Here is a 17423-nt window from a genome sequence, read left to right as displayed (position 1 = left end):
GAGAGTGGAATACCCCAAGAATTTCTAGATAGATTTTTTAATTGTGTCCAGTTGAGGAAGCGTGCTCACCTGCTAATTTCCAGAATGTTCAGATCTTGTCAGTTCAGCCGAGCTGACTAATGCAGTGTTTTCCACACACTGTTGAAAACCATGTATCGTTTCCATTCTTTGTCTAGCCCAGCTGTTCCTAGCCGGGGATGACCATCAGAATCCTCTGTTGAGCTTTTGGCAAAGACAAACGTGGGCCTCATCTGGGGAGACTCTGATGTAGTAGGTCTGGGGTGGGACCTGGGCTTCAGTGGCTAATTCTCAACTGCTTTCACAGTTTAGAAACAAGGACATTTAGTTTATCCTGGAAGTTTCCATCCCTCCCCACCTTCCCCCAGGAATCCCTGCAGGCTTGCTGTGGGGCGGCATCTTGCTGTAACTCCTAGAGCGGTCATCCAAAGATAGAGCAGAGTCTACACGAATAGTTAGTTAGGGTTCTCAAATTTAACCTCATTTTCAAGATTTACCTGTTTATTTGTTTGCTTGCTTTTTAAGATTTATTTATTTGAAAGAGTCAGAGAGAGAGAGAGAGAGGAAGAGAGGGAGGGAGGGAGGTCCTTCATCTGTTGGTTCATTCCCCAAGTGCTGCCAGTGGCCCAGACTAAAAGCCAACAGCTTCATCCTGGTCTCCCACATGGGTGGCAGGGGCCGAAGCTCCTGAGCCATCCTCCACTGCCCTCCCAGGCCTTTAGCAGGGAACTGGATGAGATGTGGAGCAGCCAGGACAAGGAAACGGCGCCCGCATCGGATGCTGGAGTTGCAGGTGGTGGCCCCAGGAGTTACCTGTGTTGTGAACTGCCTTGAGACTTCAGCATGTATGTCATGGTTTACATGGGACAAAGGCCTGCCAACTTCCAAATAATTGTCTGAGAAACATAAATTTGAAAAACTACTTTCAGTTGGAAACTACATGAATTTTCTAAGAGACATGTCTCACTGAATTATCCTTAGTTATCAGATAGTTTTTTTTTTTTTAAGTTTTCATTTATTTCTTTGAGAGGCAGAGTTGAAACGGGGAGAAAGGTCCTCCCCAGATGGCCGCAATAGCTGGAGCCAGGCCGTTCTGAAGTCAGGAGTTACTTCCGGGTCTCCAACATGGGTGCAGGTGCCCAAGGACTTGGACCATCTACTACTGCTTTCTCAGGCCATTGCAGAGAGGTGTATCAGAAGTGGAGCAGCCAGGACTTGAACAGGCGTCCATATGGGATGGCAGTGCTGCAGGCAGAGGATTGGCCTACTATGCCACAGTGCTGGACCCCAGACAGTTTTTTTTTTTTTTTTAATTTATTATTTACTTGAAAGAGTTACAGAGAGAGAGAAGGAGAGGCAGAGAGAGAGAGAGAGAGAGGTCTTCCATCCGCTGGTTCACTCCCCAGATGGCTGCAATGGCTGGAGCTGCACTGATCCAAAGCCAGGAGCCAGGAGCTTCCTGTGGGTGTCCCACAAGTCCTTGGGCCATCTCCTACTGCTATCCCAGGCCGTAGCAGAGAGGTGGATCAGAAGTGGAGCAGCTGGGACTTGAACCGGCGCCCATATGGGATGCCGGCACTTCAGGCGGCAGCTTTACCTGCCTATGCCACAGCACTGGCTCCCTCCCCTCAAGAGTTCTTAAGCTTAGTAATGATTATCCTCAGAAAAAATGGCAGAGAGCTGCCTAATGTATCTGGTAAATGTAGAGATATTGGTCTGTTCCCAGTGTTCCAGCCTGTGGGTGACGTGTGTGCACATGGGCATGTGGTGTGTAGTATGTGAGCTCACGTTGCTGTTGAGTGTCATGCAGGAGAAGTCCGTGTGACTGCCAGTGGCGGTACAGCACAGACCCTGCTCCTGCCAATCACATGTCTCAGGACCACCTCCCTGCTCCCAGTCCCCAACCTGGATGCCTGAGTGCTTTTAGCTCAGATGTTATACGTCAGTCTCCAACCCCCAGGACTCTTCAGTCATTGGCTTTTACTTCCCTGTAGTATTGTGAGCACCACAGCTAGTTGCCAAAGAGGGTTTTGTTTTTTCAAGATGGATTTATTTATTTGAGAGGCAGAGTGACAGAGATCCTGCGTCTGCTGGTTCACTCCCTAAATGGCTACAACAGCTGAGGCTGTGCCAAGCTGAAGCCAGGAGCCAGGGATTCCATCTGGGTCTCCCACATGGGTACAGGGGCCCAAGCACTTGGGCCATCCTCTGCTGCTTTCCCAGGCACATTAGCAGGGAGCTAGATAGGAAGTGGAGCAGCCGGGACATGAACTGGCACTCATTTGGGGTGGCAGCTTAACACGCTGCACCACGACTGTGACCCTCCCCCCACAAGAGTCTTCAGACATTGTCCAGTGTGACTCTTGATGGCAAAAACTGCCCAAGCATTTCTGCTAGGGCATGTGACAGCTGGGACAGAGTCCTGAGACCATGTGACCCAGTCCTTAGGACTTGCAGAGGAGAGCCCGAGGCCTGCAGAGAAGTGACCCAGTCCTAAGCTGTGGAGGCAGAGTCTCTGCTGAGTGGACCCAGCTACCCTCAGGGGGCCGGGGTCTGATGACATGTCCTGCACGAGTCCTGCCTGCCTGCAGGGTGAGGCAGGTGGCTCTCAGCTGGTGGAAGCCTGTTTCAAGAACATTTTCAAAGAATTCCAGGAAAACCTGTGTGCCTGGAGAGCAGGGAAGGCCTCATGCCCTACCCTCTAGGCTCTCCCTCAGCCCCGGGGCGGCTAGGTGGGAGAAGTCCCCGAGAGAAAAAGGCAGTTGGCAAACCGCACTGCCCTGTGAAGCCATTGCCTTAGAGCCCGTGCGCTCCTTCTCTGGGGTAGCAGTAAGGAGCATGCGCTGCCAAGGGACTCCTTCACAGCAAGGGGACGCGGCGGCGGCTGCCTCTGAGTGGCAGCTGTAGGACCCTGGTTGTACCTCCCCACGACAAAGCCTCGCAGCCCCCCTAGCCTCGGGTCCCGCTGAACCAGCCACGTCCGTCTCTGCAGACCCTGTCCTTGGAAGCACCTGCCAGGATCAAGAACAAAGCTCCCCCTGCCGACTGGCCGCAGCAAGGAGAGGTGACCTTTGAGAACGCAGAGATGAGATACCGCGAGAACCTCCCCCTGGTCCTGAAGAAAGTGTCCTTCACCATCAAGCCGAAGGAGAAGATCGGCATCGTGGGGCGGACGGGGTCAGGTACGGGCGTGTGCTGGCCTCCGATTGGAGTTCAGCTTGTAGTGGCAATGAGCTGCGGACTCTCGCTTTCATCTCCTCAAACTGGATCCCTGCTGGCGCAGTGGGTGTCGCGGGCCCCTCGGACACCAGTTTTTGAGGTTCATTGTGAACTCTGCTGTTGTTGATATCCCATGCTTTCTCCAGTAGTGAAAGTAAACATTCTAAGCACGGAACACTCGAAGCAGATAGCAAAGCCCAAAGGGGAAAGCAACTCCACCACGCAGAGATAAGCGCTCACGGTGGATCCGGGTGGGTGGCTCGCTAGGCTTTTCTGCGCGTGTTTACCAACACGTGGCATTTCAGACGCGCTGTCTCCTGGTTGCTGTTGAGACGACCGGTATTGTCCCAGGTTGGTTAGTGACGGCCCTGCAGCGTAGCGCAGAATTCCATTGCGTGGACGAACCGCGGGGTGCAGTGAGTCAGCCCCCGGCTGGCGGGGAGTTGAGGTTGCTGTCCGTGAGTCACGATTACGAGCAGCGCTGCCGTGAACACATCCCAGGTTCTTTGCCGTCAACGCACAGGATGGGTTTGAAGGGCTTTGTAGTGCGTTGCCAGTGCAGCCTCATGTTCGTCAGAAGCTACCACAGCTCCAAATAAGGAATCTCTGTTCCCTCCAAGACAGAAACCATCTTCCTGATCTGATCTCAGCCATAAAGGAACAGAGAATCGGCCTTCGTTTTAGGCATTTTGCTTCACTCTTGTTCTTTGGCCTGGGTTACCATCCACCCTTGGGGTTCCTGGGGTGGAGACTTGAGTGCCATCTTGCTTCCCCCCGGTGCCTTCCTGCGTGACACTTCCAAGACCGAGTCTGTCTCCCTGCACCAGCCCGCTCAGCCTTGTAAGAGCGGTCTCTGCCCAGTTACCCAGGGCTTTCCTGGCTCCACGCTGCCTTGGCATCACAACGCCGCCCGCTTTTTTCCTTGCCGTTCAAAAAACAATACCTTTTATCTTTCCTGGTCACTTCACTTTCAGAAACTTCTAAGGTAAAGAGGAAAAGGCCATATGTTGCTTTCTGTTTGAGGAAATTTTTTCAGGTCCAAACAAGACACGGCCTTCAGTCTTTTCTGCCTGAAAGGATAACGCTCAGCTAGGGACCAGGGCTGTCCCCAAAGCCTGCACTTTGTCCCTGGCACCCTTGTGCTGGCCCCCTGGGGTCCACAGCTCCCATGAAAGCTGGTTGATGTCCTTTCCTGTGACTTCCCCTTAACATGGGTAAGATGGACCAAAATGTTCACCAGGACTTTGGTAAGCAGTAGGCAGTGCCAGAGGGAGCTGGAGAAGAGAAAGGAAACAGTGATAATGCTCTGGCCGATGCAGCCTGAGCCTAATCCTAATACGGTTTCTGCCCTGGCCATCATAAGGACAGCACCGTGAGCGCTCTGCCGCCTCCCCTCCTGGCACACTGTGCCCGGGTGCAGGTCGCACTTCACAGCACCGTAATTACAGGCTTCCAACCGGGTGCTCCAAACCCAGCCGCCCTTCGTGACAGTGGACTATCTGAGCAGCGTCTTCTTCTTTAGATTAGTTTGTTTGTTTGTTTCTTTGTTTTTAAAGATTCATTTATTTATTGAGAGGCAGAGTTACAGAGAGAGAGAAGGAAAGACAGAGAGGTCCTCCACTCACAGGTTCACTCCCCAAATGACCACAATGGCCAGAGCTGCGCTGATCCAAAGCCAGGAGCCAGGAGCTCCTTCCTGGTCTCCCATGCAGGTGCAGGGGCCCAAGGACTTGGGCCATCTTCTACCGCTTTTCCAGACCATCGCAAAGAACTGGATCAGAAGTGGAGCAGCCGGGACAAAAAGCGGCAGCCATATGGCATGAGGTGCCACAAGCGGAGGTTTAGCCTGCTACACCACAGCGCCAGCCCCTCAGCTCAGTCTTGAAGCACTGCCTCAGCCCTGAGGGAGGGTGTCTGTGTCCTCAAAGCTGGGGGCTGCAAACCAGCTCCCCTACTCTGTTGTTAGGAGGAAGGCTGCCCTGCTACGTGGTCTAGGTTTCCCGGCTCATTTCTGGGTGGATGTGAGGGTTGCTGCTTTAGGATAATGGGAGAGGGGGCTGTCCATCCCAATTAGGTTGCCGAGCAGAGGTGTGCCCAGGAAACAAATCCTAGTGGCAGGGGTGTGGCCACAGGCACTGGGAGCAAGGCAGGCTGTTTGCACCCTGGGGGACCCCTGCAGAGGCAGAGTCCCAGCCATCTCAGCAAGGCTCCCCATAGCACCTTCAGAACACAGGAGCAGGAGCAGGGTGGCAGGGAAGAGCCAAGGGTCCAGCCAAGGAGAGGTGCTCCAACAGCTGAGACCCCGCAGTTCTGACCCTGAGCCACTGTCTGAGCTGCAGAAAGGGTTGTTTGGGTTTTTTTGGGGGGGCACTATAGAGAGCCTTTTAGATGGTTACATCCTTTGACGTAGCAGCTTCAGTTCTGAGACTCTGTCCCAAGGAGGTCACGGGAGGCAGGAGAAAGTCTGAGCACTGTGTGTGCTGGTGTTGTGATTATCATAGGTGTCACACAAACTAGAGGAACTAACAGAAGTAAGATATGTCCTGGTGGTGGGATTTATCACAGCCACTAGAATTCTGTCCCGAAAATTTCCTAATAGTATGGTTGAGTGCTTATTATACAATGTTAAGTGCGAAAAAGCAATTATAATGTATCTCCAGTGTGACTTCAACTTGGAGGAAGACAGAAAGAACAGTGTCAAAAATTAAGGTAGTGAGTTTATGGGAGACTGGTACCATCTTTTGGGTTTTTTTGTTTGTTTGTTTAAGAAGGGAAGCCAAAATATTTTTTATTTGAAAGCCAGAGTTAACAGAGAGAAAGAGATCTTCCATCTGCTGGTTCACTCCCCAAATGACGGCAACAGCCAAACCTGGGCCAGGCCTAACCCAGGAGCCTGGAACTTCATCTGCGTCTCCTACATGGGTGCAGGGACCCAAGCACTTGGACCATCTGCTGCTGCTTTCCCAGGCACATTAGCAGGGAGCTGGATCACAAGTGGAGCAGCCAGGACTGGAACCAGTGCTCATAGGGATGCTGGTATCGCAGGCAGCGGCTTAACTTGCTACCATAATGCCAGCCCCAGTGCCATCTTCTTGTATTACATTGCTTTTCAGGTGAAGGCTCATTTGCATTTTGCTATAGCAGTGAACGCATCCTTTCACCTCCTCCACCTGGTTCCCTGTCACGGTGGGATCACCTCAGCCATGCATTTGCTCAGGGCCCAAACCTCCCTTCCTCAGGTGCTTATCCCTGGAGATTCTGCCACCGCACGCCACTACTGTGGTGATGGCAGCCTTGACTCAGGTTCTGTCTGGGCCACAACAAGGTGACAGAGAGAATACACCTCTGGCTCACCGGCCAGGGTTTTGCTGTAAGAACCCTGTTCTGCTCCCTGTACCCAAGAGGTGTTGGGCCCTGTGCACCTGTTCTGGAGGTGGAAGGCAGGCCTATTTCTTCCATCCTCCTCTCGGCAGGGCAGCGACCCCCACTCCTCAGCAGGAGCTGTGTGGCTTACATGTGTCTACTTGGCAGCTCAGGGCAGCAAACTGCTCTCCTCTGTTCCTGATAGCGTTTTGTGCGTGACCTGAGTCAGTCATCCGAAATCATAGCGGAGTAGAGCCAGAAAAAAAGAGAGTTTTCCCTGAGGGCCCCCGGGTGTCCTCACCAAATTCGCTAACAAAGCTCCTCTTCTGCCCATCTCCCAACTCGCCAGGGAAGTCCTCTCTGGGGATGGCCCTCTTCCGGCTGGTGGAGCTGTCCGGGGGCTGCATCAAGATCGACGGAGTGCGAATCAGCGGCATCGGCCTTGCTGACCTCCGGAGCAAGCTCTCCATCATTCCTCAGGAGCCGGTGCTGTTCAGTGGCACTGTCAGGTGAGGAGGGGCTTCGCGGGACTCATGCCTCACTGAGCGGGCAGGCGGCGGGCAGGTGGCGGGCACATGGGGCCGCAGGAGGCCAGGGCCTCCGCCTGGGACCAAGTTCTTATGACCCTGGGCCGGTGCCTTTCCCACTATACCGTGTGCTTCCCATTGCACACGGGAATGTGAGGGAACTCAGGGTGCACGTCACGTTAGTAACTGTGGAGGTGGGTGGGGCAGGGAGGCCTGCAGTGTGCAGTAAAGAGCCCGGAGAGATTTGGGCTCAGAGTACTGCCCCGTGACTTTGGACAAGTGAATGCTCCTAAGCCTGTTTCCTCTTAAAATGGGGAGACTTTGAGGCCCTTTCATCGTGAAGGTTGAGTTCATAGAAGGCATCCAAGCACAGAGCCTGGCAGGTGGTAAGTGTTCAGTACGCAGCACCACTGTCACAGCCTCCTCCTCACCATCGCGCTGCACCTGCCCTCACTCCACTCTGGTCTTTCCTACTTACGCCAAGAGCTGCAGTTCTAGCGATGGCTTTCCAACATTATTACTACTCGTGTTTGTGTGTGCCCAGTGTCCTCCCGTGCCTCTGATACCTACGCTGGCATGATGTCTCTGAACCCTGCCAGCATGCCAAAAAGCAGACCCCCTCCTCCTGGCTGGCCACTTAACACAGTCTCATATGGGCGCGACACCTGGAGTGTGTTTTACCATTTCTCTCAGTGGATGTGGGCAGCCATCCTGGACCTCTAAACAGTAATCAGTCGTCCCTTTTGGGGACCTGACAAACACATGACATCAGAAGAGAGGTAGTATTTATTGAACTCTCTAGTCTAAAATTGAGACATTTGAATACGGTGCTAGACGTGCTTGCCCCGTGAACGTCTCTGTGTTTAAATGCCCCAGGAACACTTTGGAGAAAAAATTGGCCTTATACTTTCTGGAGCAGGACAAAACAACTGTATTTTGTTTGTTTGGGTTTTTGTTTTTTAAATCATGACTTAGAAGAGAACTAAGAAAAAAAGCATGTCAAGACCTCTTTTGAAAATGCTGTCCGCATTTTCATTTTAAGAGGCTCCCTTGGCGGTTTCAGGGGTTAGCGGCTGAGTTCTGGCGGGGGCAAGTACAGCTGGGGTTGTGCCCAGCACAGAAGTGCGGCGCTCCTGGACCCGGAACGGCCTGTGACCCTCCCCAGAGGAGGGATTGCTGCTGTGTGGACAAGCTCAGCGGCTGTGTGCTGCTCTCAGCGATGCTGAGCTCAGAGTGCCACTTGGCAGTCGGCTTTGCAAACCGAGACAGCCGCGGAAGTTTAACTTTCGGCCACCCCTGATTCTGGCTTTGCCCGTAGTAGACCTGGAGGGAAATTACTTCCCAGACCTGCCCTCCTCCCCATCCTCCTTCTCCTGTCCGCATGGTTCCTCGTGGATCTCAAAGCACGCTCAGCATGCAGTGCCCTTTCATTGTCTTAGAAGGTGGAGAGAGCCGGTGCGGAGGTCCCCAAGGCCAGGGCGGATCGGCTGGCCTCCCCCGTGGGTCTGTGTGGCTCGGAAGCTCTCAGGCTTGGGTTTCTGTGGCCCATGTCTTTCCTCTCCCTTCTGCCCTGACAAGTTGGCCCCAGAAGGAGAGGCCCCTTTGACTGAGGCCCTCCCCTTTGGTTGGCCTCCTTGCTCCTGGCCCTGCAGTGCTTTGCTCTCCTCCCCCTTTCTGGTCTGGGGAAGCCCAGCCCTGGCCTTGGCCTCATCCCTGCTGAGTGTGTCGCATCCCATAGGCCGGCTGCAGCCTTGCTAGCCTGGTGGCTGATCTGTTCCACAGCGACACTGGTCGTCTCCAGCTGTCACTTGCCATGCCTCTGAGTCTCGGTCCCTGTGGGCGATGCAAGGCAGATGTGCCTGGCACCAGCTCAGCAGCAAGAAGCAGCACTGTCGTTCTTCCTATCTGGGCACCCGTGCTCTCTCTCGATCTCCGATTACATGTCTCTGAAGGAATATCTCCTGCTCTCCACTCTCAGTCACAGCTGAAATAACTGAGCCGGCACCGACCCGTTCAGCTGGGTCCATCCTGGGCCTCGACCACCTTCAGGCAGAAGGCTCCGGTACTGTGGATGCACGCGAGTGGGTCCTGAGGTCTTTCGGTTGTCTCCGAGTCGTTGCTCTTTAGGGGAACCCCATTTCCCTTTCGTGACATTCTCCATCTCTGTAGACCTTGGGAATCTCAGAGTTCCCAATCTCCACGTCAGAAAGCAACGCTGAGGCTGGTGGCTCCGTCTGAAAGTGCTGGAGGGGGTCTGACGCGTGCAGGGAATTCCCTCTAACAGCCCTGCCCTTCTGCCAGCAACACGGCGACAGTGACAGTCGCAGGGCTTGTGAGGATGCACTGTGCACCAGATACGGTCCTGCGCATTTTAGTCATATTATTCTAACATTCAAAACTCTACCAGGGCAGGCACCACCGTGACCATTGCACAGATGATGAAATTGAAATCCAGAGAGGCCAAAGATACACAGCTCAAAGTACTGAGCCGGGATTTGACCCGGGGCTGGCTGGCTGCGGGGTCTGGTGGTGACTCACCATATTGTCTACTGAGCTGCTGTCCGCCAGCACCTGGGGAGAAAGATCCCGTCTCTTAGAAACCAGAGCTATGCCTGCCTCCTCGGGGGTCTCGGCATTAGTCACCTTGCTTTCTCCATCTGCCTCTCTCAAGCTTGAGAAAAATCTCCACACAATCTCTGCTGCTCCCTTGAGTCGAGATTTCTCATTTCTTCTACTTTCCTCCTTAGTTTAATTTTATTTTTATTTATTTATTTATTTTTGACAGGCAGAGTGGACAGTGAGAGAGAGAGAGACAGAGAGAAAGGTCTTCCTTTGCCGTTGGTTCACCCTCCAGTGGCCGCTGCAGCCGGCATGCTGCAGCTGGCACACCGCGCTGATCCGATGGCAGGAGCCAGGTGCTTCTCCTGGTCTCCCATGGGGTGCAGGGCCCAAGCACTTGGGCCATCCTCCACTGCACTCCCTGGCCACAGCAGAGGGCTGGCCTGGAAGAGGGGCAACCGGGACAGAATCCGGTGCCCCGACCGGGACTAGAACCCGGTGTGCCGGCGCCGCAAGGAGTTTAATTTTATTCTCAACAATTAAAAGCCAAAATAGGGCCCCGTGTCTGAAAAGCTATTTTGATCTTTCTTTGCGCTGCCTGATGGAAAGAGGTCCGTGAGGACCAAGGCCACCAAGGAGCCACCCTCCACAGACAACAGGGCAGAGCGGTTGCGCACTGCATCCTCCCTGTGCTGAGAGTGAGCTGCTGCACCGCCTCGCACGCTGGGAGATGTGCTTGGCTCTGTTCCGCCCTGGCCAGTAGGCTGACCTAGGGTGTTGCTAAACATAAGATACGGCGAACCAAAGATGCAATCACGGGAGCTGGCATTGTGGTGTAACAGGTTAAGCTGCCACCCGCAGCGACAGCATCCCATATGGGCACCAGTTTGTGTCTCCGGCTGCTCCACTTCTGATCCGCCTCCCTGCCGATGGCCTGAGAAAACAGCAGAAAATGGTCCAAGTGCTTGAGCCCCTGCTTCCATGTGGGAGACACAGACGAGGCTCCTGGCTCCTGGCTTCTGCTTGGCCTAGCCCTGGCCATTGCCACTATTCAGGGAATGAACCAGGAGATGGAAGATTCTCTCTCTCTCTCTCTCTCTCTCTCTAACTCTGACTTTCAAATAAGTAAATAAATCTTTAAAAAAAAAATGATGAAACACTCTTGGCAACATCAGGAGCTCAGGAGTTTGTTAAGAAATACACGCCCTCATTGTTGGGTACTTTTCTTTCAGTCAGCCCAGCTGAACTCATGGATGCTCAGTTTGGCTTTGGTTTCTGTCTGTGGGTCCAGCCCAGGGCCACTGGCTCCTCTGATGCTCAGAGCAGGAGACCAGGCAAAGCAGGACAGGATCGGTGTTTGGGAACAGCAGGGACCTCTGCTGGATCAGGTGCAGTAGTGCAGGCAGCCCCTTCTTTCCGGCTGGGGTATGGACTCCCCCAGGACTCTTGTGAAGAGCGCTGAGGAACTTGTTATGTAAATAATTTAATTAAAAATGATTTTTAAAAGATTTACTTATTTATTTGAGAGGCAGAGTTACAGAGAGAGGGAGAGACAGAGAGAGAGAGAGAGAGAGAGAGAGAGGTCCTCCACCCACTGGTTCACTCTCCAAATAGCTGCTGCTATGCCATCCTGAAGCCGGGAGCCAGGAGATTTATCCGGGTCTCCCATGTGGGTGCAGGGGCCCAAACACTTGGGCCACCTTCCACTGCTTTCCTAGACCATTAGCAGGGAGCTAGAGTGGAAGTAGAGCAGCCGGGACTCAAACCAGTGCCCCTATGGGATGCCGGCACTGCAGGCGGCAGCTTCACCCACTGCGCCACAGGGCCAGCCTCTAAAATGATTCTTTAAGAAAGGAGTTCTGAGGATTTTGGATCAACAGTGGGGCCCCGTCACGTTCCCCAAAGGGCAGAGATCCTAGTCTTGAGTCCGAGTAGCACTTGTTTCGTTGTGAAAACTTGCATTGCCACCAGATAAATGTCACTCGGATGGTGTTGCTCACCTTGCCCTGGAAATTCCCAGCAGTCTGTGTGAAAGCAGGCAAAGGTGTGACTAACCCTTATGCCTGACACTCGGCACAGAGAGCGCTGTTTCTGTCTGCCCGAAGCTGTTGGTGTGCGTGTGGAGAGGGTTCCGTAACAGGCATCAACCCTGATCTCCATCGGTCCAGGCGTGTGTGTGGGCAGACTCCCAGCTGGCCCAGGGACCAGGAGGATTAGGAGTCTCTCCGCTTTGTGTTTCTGGCTGGAAGCCTGTGAACTCCTCCATAGACTTAGCCCTTGGTCTGCGTTTAGCAACGCTGGGGCCAGCAGCGAGACCACCACCTTTAACCGGGAGAGTTCTGGATGGTACGCTGCAGCAGTCTTCCCCAGCCTGACCTCTCGCACACAGGGCGCTGTCAGGATGTCTCATCCGTATTCAGGAGCTGCCGGTTACTGGGTCTGCTTGAAAAATGCACTGAGTGATCTCAGATGAGACAGCAGAGCACCAAGTGTTAAAGCCAGGTGTCTGACGTGGCCACATGGACCTTGTCAGTTACAGTGTCTGCTGTGTTCCAGCACCGTGCATATGCTGCCTCAGTATTCACAGCAAGCTGCCTAGCAGTAGCACTTTGCCCCATTTTATAGATGAGGACTTGGAATAGCTGCCATTTGATCCTAATCTGCCCAGATCCTGTCTGTGCACGTGTTTCCTCCTCCACTGTAATTGCCTCTGTAATTACAGAAAATGTAGAAGTTGTGACATCTGGATGCCTGCTAGTAAGAAGTCAAATAAGGATAAGGAATGGATAGATGGTTTTGTTCACACAAGGAAGTCCAATCAGTGTGCTAGTGCTTGGGCTACGAAGTAAGAGCCACACAGTGAAGAGAGGGTGAGTGCCACGTGGAGAGGGAGCTCAGGAGACAGCTGCTGTGGGCCGAATGGGTCAGGAGACATTCGCTCCCTGATGGCAACATCCATGCTGAGACCTGACGGACAAGAGGAATCACAGCCAGGGACAACAGTGCTAGCCCTGTGCCAGGTGTAGCCACAGCTGCCTATTCAGAGCAAAACGTGGTCCTCACATTTTGAGATCCAGGAAGTGGGGAAAAGTCAGGTCAGCTGGCCAAGGTCACACCAGAAGATTGGTCATTGATGGAGCCTGCATAGGAATCCACACAGTGTGGCTCCAGGGCCCTGCCTTGTACCGGTTTCTCCTAAGCAGAAGGTTAGGGGGAGACAGGCGCAGGTGGAAAGCACATGCGCACAGAGCAAGAGGCGCAGAACAGGGCTGGTCAGCTCCAGGCGAGGGCAGAGATGGCGGGACGAAGCCCAGCGCTGCCTGATCACCCTCCCACCTGCTTGCATTCGTGTGCCCCTGATTAGCAGCCCAAGCCGTGGAGACAAATGTGGCTTGGAGCTAACGCACACGTTTATCCAAGCATAATCTTATGAACAAAACAGATTGTGCCCAGTACTTTTTGGATGACCAGACCTACAAAGAGTATGTTTGGAGTGAGACCAAGACTGCTCCCCAAAACCGGAACATCCTAACTTCCCACCTCTCCACTCACATTCTCTGTGACAAAGATCTCTCCTGTCTTTAACATTTCCAGAAATGCCAGTCCTGCTCTTTTGTATGTTATCCTTGACTTCCTTGAGACGGACGTAGTTGAGTAAGCCAGAACAGTCCCCAAGCTCTGTACCAGCCAGATCCCTTCCTCTCTGTCGTGTCTCTCTCAGCCACAGGGCTGTCAGCTGTGCATCAGGGAAAAGGAGGGAGCCTGTCTAAGTTTGCACATAGAGATGTATTCCAACACATACGTATAGAAAAAGCATAGAAGGATCCTAGGGAGGATCCAGAATACTAAAAGTGTTTGTTTCTAGGAAGATCAGTAGAGGGAATTAAAACATGTATTGGTTTTTGTTTGGTGCTTTGCATGTCTGTGTTTTTAAAATTTTCTATAACTTGTTTCCATCTAAAAATAACAAAAGTTGGGTCAATCAGGTTTTATAAAGAAAGGGAGGCTGTTCTGCTGGGGGCTGGGTCATCTGTGACCCTCATAACTGGGGTGTTCCGTTTCCCACGTGTGTGCTGGGAACTTTTCCCCCAGGCAGCTGTAGAAATCTGGTCACTTGGTGGTGTTGGCCCCTGAGAAATTACTGTCATTTCTCCCCAGGTCAAATTTGGACCCCTTCAACCAGTACACAGAAGATCAGATCTGGGACGCCCTGGAAAGGACACACATGAAAGAATGTGTAAGTGAAGCGGCGCAGAGAGCCGTGCGGGCAGCCGGGCTGGAACCGCAGGCGGGTGTGGTGGGGGTGGCAGCACTCCCTGGCCTGCTGCAGCCTCTCCCTCCGCCTCCAGCTTGTCTGTGGAGGGGATTCAGAGCAGGGCTTCCCAGGCATTGCAGATGTGCTGTAGAAGTAGACCTCCCCCGACCCCCCCAGCACTGTCCCTGGTCATAGTGGCCTTGTACTGTCCATTAATGACGAAGATGTTGGTGACAGCTTCTCAGAGTTCCATAATACTGTTTTGTAAGTATTGTTCTTTCTTGCCTTCTGATGGAAGCTGCTGGCCTTTTTTTTTTTTTTTTTAAGATTTATTTATTTATTTATTTGAAAGGTAGAGTTACAGAGAGGCAGAGGCAGAGAGAGAGAGGTCTTCCATCTGCTGGTTCCCAAATGGCCGCAATGGCCAGAGCTATGCCAGTGCAAAGCCAGGAGCCAGGAGCTTCTTCCAGGTTTCCCCCACAGGTGCAGGGGCCCAAGGACTTAGGCCATCATCTACTGCTTTCCCAGGCCATAGCAGAGAGCTGGATGGGAAGTGGAGCAGCCGGGACTCTAACCAGCGCCCATATGGGATGCCAGCACTGTAGGCGGCAGCTTTATCTGCTATACCTCAGTGTCAGCCCCCTATGACTATATTTTAAAACTAAAAATGAGGGCACACTATCTGACAGTATTTGAGAGACATGAGCACATTGGAATTTCTGATGGAATGACCGATGCTAACATAATTATTTGAGACACAGACTGACCTAGCAAATGTGGGTTCTAATCCACCTGGTCATCACATTTGTACCTTCCTTCCACATGAGCCAAGTTCAGGCTAGAAGTTGTATTTTTTTTTTTTTTTAAGATTTACTTATTTATTTGAGAGGCAGAGTTTCAGACAGAGAGAGGTTCTCCATCCACTAGTTTACTCCCCAAATAACCACAATGGCTAGAGCTGACCAATCTGAAGCCAGGAACTTCCTCCACGTGGCTGCAGGGGCCCAAGCACTTGGGCCATTTTTTGCTGCTGCTTTCCCCCGTGCATTAGCAGGAAGCTGGGTCAGAAGTGGAGCAGCCAGGACTCAAACCAGTACCCATATGGGATGCTGGTGCCACAGGCAGAGGCTTAACCTACTACGCCACAGTGCTGGCCCTGGCTAATAATTCTTTCATGACTGTTTCGCTTCTCTTTGCCCCTGGATTTTTTGAAACATGGAGTTTGGTGTTTTACCCTTCTCATCTCTGTATTCCTTCTCCACAGATCACTCAGCTACCTCTGAAACTCGAATCTGAAGTGATGGAGAACGGGGATAACTTCTCAGTAGGGGAGCGGCAGCTCTTGTGTATAGCAAGGGCCTTGCTCCGCCATTGTAAGGTAAGGTAGTCATGGGTGACTGGGCAGGGGAGCAGCAGAGAACAAAGTCATTGAGGCCCTGGGGTCTCAGGGTTTCTCCTCTGAGCCCATTGGTGCTTTCCAAGAGCGTGCCTGAGATGTTTCTAAAGTAACCTTGGCGCAGTTGGAGCACATGGGTTTTCGGGAGGAGGTAGTTTTGTTTTTAACTCCCTGAGCCTTCGGTGTCCAGGGGTGACTTCATTTCTGGCCAGAGAGGGGTGGTAGTGCTGCAAGCCGTAGACATGGAAGAGACTTTCAGGTCATCGAATCCAGCCCCTGCATTTCACCAGCAGGAAAAAAAGGAGCTCCAGAAAGCAATGTCATGTTCAGTATCACAGGGCAAGTAGGGGCAAGTATTTGCTGAGATCAGTGCAAGTCACAAATCTCATTAGTGGAAATCAAGGTAAACACAGAGGTTTAAAGTTAGAGTGGTTCTAGACAAAGGGGCATTTTAACGTACATGTGAACTACTTGGAAAGAACAAGATGTGGTATACAACTTACATAACAAAATACATTTCAGCCAAACCTCAGTTAACCAGATGCCTAAGGAATTTACTTGATCCCTCTTCTCTCCCTTCCCCTGCACCACGGGCAGATTCTGATTTTAGATGAAGCCACAGCTGCCATGGACACAGAGACAGACTTGCTGATTCAGGAGACCATCCGAGAAGCCTTTGCAGACTGCACCATGCTGACGATTGCCCATCGCCTACATACGGTTCTCGGATCTGATAGGATTATGGTGCTGGCCCAAGGACAGGTACTGAGCCCTGCAGGCACCTCTGAATGGCTGTGGCTTCACATGGGAGGAGATCTGGCACCTGGCAGGGATGTGGCTGCCGACACATCAGAGGAGCAGCCCTAGCAGCCCCGCCCTGGTTGCCCTGGTTGCCCTGGTTGCCCTGGGGAGGGATGCTGCTCTCGCCAGTGCACTCCCCTTGGGCTTTCACTGGGCTTCACTGCTGGCTCTTTTGCTGCCTGTAATCTGGGACACTGGCTGAGATCAGAGAACACGTGTACTTAGTGACTTCCAATTATATGACTGTGCTAGACTTTTTTTTTTTCCCCTTCATTTTATTTGAAAAGGGGGAGGGGGGAGGATCTTCCATCCACTGACTCCAAATGTCTGTAACAGCCAGGGCTGAGCTAGGCCAAAGCTGGAAGCCCGGACTGTATCAGCAGCTCCCACATGGGTGGCAGAGAACCAACTACTTGAGCCATCATCTGCTGCCACTCGGGGTGCACGTTAGCGGGGAGCTGGGTCAGAGGTGGGGTAGCCAAGACTCAAACCGAGCACTCAGATATGGAATGCAGGCGTCCCAAGCAGCATCCTGACCGCTGGGCCAGACTCCCGTCCCAGTGGTGCCCACCATCTTATCCTGTTGTTCCAGGCTTTGCCATAGTCGAGCCCTAGCCTAATCTTCACTTCCTGCCCCTCCATTGCAAGTACTATGGGCTTTAAGCAGTCCTGCATCCTCTAAGCTCTGTCATCTGTCTTTACTCAGTTCCTTCTCCCTAAACTGCCCCATCCCCTCATTCACTCCTCTGTAGCCACCTCCTTACGTCCCTAAAGAAAGACATGGCTCAAATGCCATAGCCTTCAGGAGACCCCCTGATTGCCTCAAACCTTGTAGCCCTCTTGCTGCTCTCCTGGCTCATTTCTTGGGAACTGTGATGTCCCATGTCCCTGGAGTGCTCCCTGTGAGCTCTGGGGCAGGGTCCTGCCTCCCTCATCTTTAGATCCCCAACAGATCTACGGTTCTTTGCACAGGCTGATGTCAAGTAAACTTATGCTTGGCAGATACCTCCTTTGTGTGCCTCTAGAATGGAGGTAAATTGGTGATTTGGCAGAAATAACGAGTCTTTGATAAGAGTTCCCTGCCTTCTGTTGTTCACAACCAAGGCCACCATAATAGCTACTGTTACTGACATTTCTTACAGATATTGTTAACTCTGCTTCCTAGATGAGGGGGGAGCTTCACCTATGTCAGGTCCATAGGAAGTGATGAGCTGGGACTGAACTCAGCCACTGCGTGAACCACCAGCCTGCACTGTCCCTCAATTTTCGGAGGTGCTGGGAAGAG

At 52.6% G+C, this 17423-nt stretch overlaps 1 protein-coding gene across 7 annotated transcripts in view; it reads left to right on the top strand.

Moving 5' to 3' along the window:
• ABCC5 (ATP binding cassette subfamily C member 5) overlaps window positions 1-17423 on the top strand; it is an 88611-nt gene that overhangs the window by 68101 nt on the left and 3087 nt on the right. For all 7 annotated transcript variants that reach the window (XM_002716488.6, XM_089332026.1, XM_017346971.4 and 4 more), the window contains 5 exons: window positions 3011-3200; window positions 6950-7109; window positions 13845-13923; window positions 15206-15319; window positions 15935-16099. In XM_002716488.6, coding sequence (XP_002716534.1) covers window positions 3011-3200; window positions 6950-7109; window positions 13845-13923; window positions 15206-15319; window positions 15935-16099 — 708 coding nt within the window. The remainder of the gene's footprint in view (window positions 1-3010; window positions 3201-6949; window positions 7110-13844; window positions 13924-15205; window positions 15320-15934; window positions 16100-17423) is intronic.

Source organism: Oryctolagus cuniculus, chromosome 4 (genome assembly GCF_051225735.1).
Source record: "Oryctolagus cuniculus isolate XC-2025 breed Fujian yellow rabbit chromosome 4, ASM5122573v1, whole genome shotgun sequence".
Lineage (NCBI taxonomy): Eukaryota > Metazoa > Chordata > Mammalia > Lagomorpha > Leporidae > Oryctolagus > Oryctolagus cuniculus.
This window is presented reverse-complemented; position numbering and strand designations above follow the sequence as displayed.